This window comes from Muntiacus reevesi, chromosome 7 (genome assembly GCF_963930625.1).
Source record: "Muntiacus reevesi chromosome 7, mMunRee1.1, whole genome shotgun sequence".
Classification (NCBI taxonomy): domain Eukaryota; kingdom Metazoa; phylum Chordata; class Mammalia; order Artiodactyla; family Cervidae; genus Muntiacus; species Muntiacus reevesi.
Genome location: NC_089255.1, coordinates 22,514,980 through 22,520,483, shown reverse-complemented (window position 1 = coordinate 22,520,483; position 5,504 = coordinate 22,514,980). Strand labels below are relative to the sequence as shown.

The window sequence follows — 5,504 nt, the reverse complement described above, 5'->3', positions numbered from 1 at the left end:
TAAGCTGGGCAGTGTAAACCCTCATCTCATCTGTCTTCCTTATCTCTGTGCTACCTGACGTCCAAGGTCCAAAATTTGTTTCATGTATCTTGTCCAGGTTTCTAGTTGTAAGGTCAACTGTACCTTTAACTGTGAAAAAGAAGTAACGGTAATTTTTTTCTAGTATTTTTACAAATGTGTCATTTTATGATGGTAGGGTATGTAATAAAAACCTTATCATTCAACCACACATTATTTGAGACCTGCTATAGATAAGGTTTCCTCCATGGCATGTTGACTGAGTCTTGGGGATGAACAGAGCTAATTCAGGTAAAGAACTCGAGGAGAGCAGGGAGCACTTTCCATTCTCCTGAATGGAGGATCCTTCTCTGAGGATGAATCATGAATCATGAATCAGGATCCTTCTCTGATTCATGGGTATCTTGGAGACACATTGAAGGAAGAAATCTCTGACTAGTCCATCTAGAAATTGTAACGGGTTTCTTGCGAAGCTAGAGATACCTGTACTATGCAAAAGGTCTTGGAAGTAATGATAGTTTGCCTATGCACGCTTATGTTTAGGACTCTCTTCTTCAGGTCCTGTCCCATTCTCCTGTATGTAATCCCACAAGCTATTATCAGGAGAAATAGTTCAGACTGGGCTGTGGTGCAATTCTCACGATCACCACCAGAGGGCGGGGCTTCCTTCAGATGCTGTTCCTTGTTGTGTTCAGTAGCCGGTTTCACTTGCCTACTTTGTAGCCACAAGACAGAATACTGCTATGGTGCAGAGAGGGGCTCTCCGTTTCTGAGTGAGGAGCTTCTGTAACATCCAGATGGAGACTAGATTCGTTAGACTGGTGTATTCCAGGGAACAAGGACCGTTTTCTTTTGCCAGCATGTATTCTGCCACTCACTCAGTTCTTCTGATCATCTTAATATTCAGTAAGTAACATTTTATCCTAAATGTTAATGATTTTTCATTTTCCTATGATTATAGGTAAGTTTTATTTTTCTTCTCTGGCTGAAAACTCCTCTCCTGTGCATTTCTACGATAACAAAGTGATTTTCTTGTAGGAGGGACCAATGGTGACTCAGTGAACCAGACAGAAGGCCCAGTGACTGTCTCAGAGGGGGCTCTCATGACCCTGAACTGCACTTACCAGGCCACGTATTCGGATCACTCTCTTTTCTGGTATGTCCAGCATCTCAACAAAGCTCCTCAACTTCTCCTGAAGAGTTTAACAGCAGACAAGAAGGTAGAGCATGAAGGTTTTCAGGCCACTCTTGTTAAGAGGGACAGCTCCTTCCACCTGCAGAAACAGGCAGTGCAAACATCAGACTCGGCTGTGTACTACTGCGCTCTGAGTGACACAGTGATGGAGGGCTGCAGGGGGAGCTGAGCGCAAACCCAGATGCAGATGGGGCTTCGGCGTGGGCAGATCCAGAAGGGGGTGTTGTTTCTCTCTCAGAGGTACAGTCAAAGCACTTCTAGCTCTGATACTCCGAGCCAAGGACCTTGGAATTCTTGGATTGCCTGACAGAGGAATCTGGGACAGGACAGTGTAAAGAGGAACCTAAGCGCTTTTCTCCAGAAATGCCTGTTTTCAGCCCATCCACATGCCCCCAGATGGCATAGAATCCATTGAAGTGACATTAACTGCTCAACAACAATTCAGATTATATATGCTGAAATATTTCACAATGTGTTAATAAAAATTCCAGGGCTCATTGTTGATGGATGACTGTGTGATCTAGAAGCTAGTCTCTGGCTTTTAAAATTCAGGCCAAGATTGTGTATCCTGCTGAGTTTCACCTGCAGACACTCCATCTTCAGTGAGTGGAGCTTTATTCTCTCTTTCCTTGACTTTTCCATCCCTGCTGGCTGCTCCAAAAATGCTGCTACCTAAGTAAGTTCCAAGAGGAGAGTTTCTGACAAGATATTCCTTCTGTCAAGGGCCCTGTGGATCAGAGCAGCCCACTCTGTAAATATTGCAGGTGTTGTGTGTATTGTTTATATTCATACTGGGTGCAGGATATTCTCTTCACTAATCACCTCATCTCAGGTAAATGAATGCCAAAGAATTAACATACAGTTGCACTCATTTCACATGCTATTAAGATTATGCTCAAAATCCTTCAAGCTATGCTTCAGCAGTACATGAACCAAGAATTTCAGATGTAGAAGCTGGGTTTAGAAAAGGCAGAGGAACCAGAACAGATCCAATATCTGCTGGATCACAGCAAAAGCAAGGGAACTTTAAAAAAAAAAAATCTACTTCTGCTTCATTGACTACGCTAAAGCCTTTGACTGTGTGGATCACAACAAACTGTGGAAAGTTCTTAAAAAGATGGGGATACCCAAGAAAGCTGTATGCAGGACAAGAAGCAACAGTTAGTACTGTACATGGAACAATGGACTGGTTCAAAATTGGGAAAGGAGTACATCAAGGCTATATATTGTCAGCCTGTTTATTTAACTTATATGTGGAGTACATCAGGTGAAATGCAGGGTTGGATGACTCAAAAGCTGGAATCAAGATTGCCAGGAGAAATATCAACAACCTCAGATATGCAGATGACACCACTCTGATTGTTATAGCCATGGTTTCCAGGAAACAAGCTCACTCAGAAGGACAATGCAGATAATGGAGTACAGTTTATTACACCGGTGGGTCAAAGGCAGTTTCCTCCTAGCCAAGGACCCCGACCAGCATTTGTGAAAATTTTTTATACCCCATGTGTACATGTCCAAACACACCACCCCAATTCCCTTGAGACTTACATAAAGAAAGGTAGGGTAAATACAACTACAATAACCCCATCATTCACGTGTTATGTGTTCAAACAGTCAATAATCAATAAGCCCACAGTTACATTCCAAACAGTTAATCAATAAGCTTGTGGTCACGTTCCAACCAGTTAATAATCGATAAGCCTGTGATTACATCCTGATAGATACGGAAAATGTTTATGACCTGTCCGGAGACAGGGGTGATTACAGTATGTTTCCTCTTTAGGCAATGAGTAACCTGGATGTGATCTTCAAGATTCCCCTGTCTGGAGGGGCTCTTATCCTTCCATTGTCTTTCCCACAGGCACTAAGCAGAGAGTTCAGAGTCCACTGGAGAGGCAGCCGAGCACGATCAGCACAGATAGGCCTGAGATGGAGTCCTGGCTCTATGAATTCCTTCTTCATGATGGCAGAAAGTGAAAAGAAAATAAAGAACATCTTGATGCAGGTGAAAGAGGAGAGTGAAAAAGCTGTATTAAAACTCAACATTAAAAAAAAAACTAAGATTACAGCATCCAACTCCATTATTTTAAGGCAAACAGATGGGGAAAATGTGGAAACAGTGACAGATTCAATTTTCTTGGGCTTCAAAATCACTGCAAATGGTGACTGTAGACATGAAATTAAATGATGCTTGTTCCTTGTAAGAAAAGCTATGATCAACCTAGACAGCATGTTAAAAAGCAGAGACATTACTTTATCAGCAAAGGTCCATATAGTCAGAGCTATGGTTTTCCCAGTAATCATGAATGGATGTGTGCCGGGAGCCATTATGTGAGATCCCACCCATGATAAGGTCATGAGGAGAAGACCTGAAACGCAAGGCTGTTCAGGCTCCAAGGGACCCTCCAAGTTGACCTCGGCCTCTACCCCACCCTGTAGCCTCCCCCTTTTGCTGTTGTCTTTGTTCGTCCTGTTGCAGATCTTTGCGTTGCCTGCCAAGAGCTCTCCTGCTCCTCTTTCACTAAATAAAGACCAACATAGAACCCTAATTAATAAATCTCCTGGACGCTGGTTCCCTATGAAGGGGCCATGAAAGAAGGAAATGTTTCAAGTAAAAACCCTTCTGCTGGCACTCTGGCTTGTTTGGCAAATATGTACTAATGCACATGACTGCTCACAACACATTAATCATAAACAGCATAAAGAACCTGATCACAAAACGCCCTAATGGTCACAGAGCCCTTCGGGGGGTGAGGAGGCCCTATTAGAGAACACAAAAATATTATTCTAAAAGTGGTTATAGTTAAAGATTTTTAAAAAAATAAGAGTTTAGGATTGTTAATTTTAACCAAGAGTGCTAAAACAGAGGCTGCCTCACCAGAGCCGCAGAGCCTTTGTGTGGTAAACTTTTTAGATAAATTTAGCTGAGAACTTTTGCAAAAAGACTGACCTTTGTGTTAACAGGATTGTATTTCTACTATGCTGCAACCAGCTGTACAAGAGACTGCAACTTTTCTGTTTTCTGCTAAGCTCAAGGCAAAATAGAACAATAAAGAATAGACTATGGAAAACAGCTTTGCCTTCACCTAGGTCGTAAAATGCTAATAGGTCCCAAGGCCAGAAAATAATATACAAAGATCCACTTTGATAGAAGACTCTCATAAACAAAGAAGCATGCAGAAAACACCCTGGTTTCATGAAGGACAAACTGAGGTAATGTTAAACTAAACTTTGTATGCTTATCTTTCACCTCCCCTTAGAAATGTACTAACTTAGGGTATAAAAGCTACGATAAAAAATAAAGCAATGCCAGACCCTGCTGCACACACCCCAGTCTGGTCTCTCTCTCTCTCTCTCTCTCTCTCTCTCTCTCTCTCTCTCTCTCTCTCTCTCTCTCTCTCTCGCCGATGCCGTTCATCCTAGGGGTACCCCTGGATCCTGCTGAGGCTGGACCCTAGCAGATGTCAGAGTTGGACCATAAAGAAGGCTGAGTGCCAAAGAATTGATGCTTTCTAGCTGTGGGTTGGAGAAGACTCATGAGAGTCCCTTGACTGCAAGGAGATCAAACCAGTCCATCCTAAAGGATATCAACTGTGAATATTCATTGGAAGGACTGATGCTGAAGCGGAAGTTGTGGCCAGAATACTGAATCATTGTCATTTCATAATTTATAGGCATGCGTGATTTGCTAAGTTTTGTCTGACTCTTTGCGATGCCGTGGACTGTAGCCCACCAGGCTCCTCTGTCCATGGAATTTTCCAGGCAAGAATACTGGAGTGGGTTGCTATTCCCTTCTCCTGGGGATCTTTCTCACCCAGGGATCAAACCCTCATCTCCTCAATTGACAGGCAGATTCTTTATCACTTAGCACCTGGGAAGCTCAATTTATAGACACAACTACTTAAATGCAGCGTTTAATAGTTGTAGTAGTTTTATGGTCTTGGCAGATGCACTCACCATCGTCGCTTAGGGTGGGTCTGGACACCCGCCTGAAGGTGAGCACTGCCTTCCTCCCTGACATCCCAGAGCCCTGCACACTGGGTGCTGGCCCCCTGTGCCCTGGGGGTTCAGCATCTTAATAAACAGGCCTAGAAATGGAGAGGGAGATGAAAGAGCAAAAGTAAATCTTAATAGTGGGAAAATAACAGTATTCTAGCAGGTTTTATTTCCCTGGTAGTAACTGCTTCAGTTCTCTGCTTTCGGTCTGATCCCTCATTTCACGTACTGGGGTCCATGTAGTGGGAGTACAGACAGGGCACAGGATTTTATTTTTTTTTTTTTTCCTCAC

At 43.0% G+C, this 5,504-nt stretch overlaps 1 gene segment (V, D, J or C); it reads left to right on the top strand.

Moving 5' to 3' along the window:
• The first annotated feature begins 878 nt into the window (after positions 1-878).
• LOC136172532 (T cell receptor alpha variable 18-like) lies at positions 879-1,548 on the top strand. The segment is given in 2 exon segments: positions 879-924; positions 1,057-1,548. Coding segments are annotated over 2 exon segments (538 nt in total).
• Positions 1,549-5,504: the final 3,956 nt, after the last annotated feature.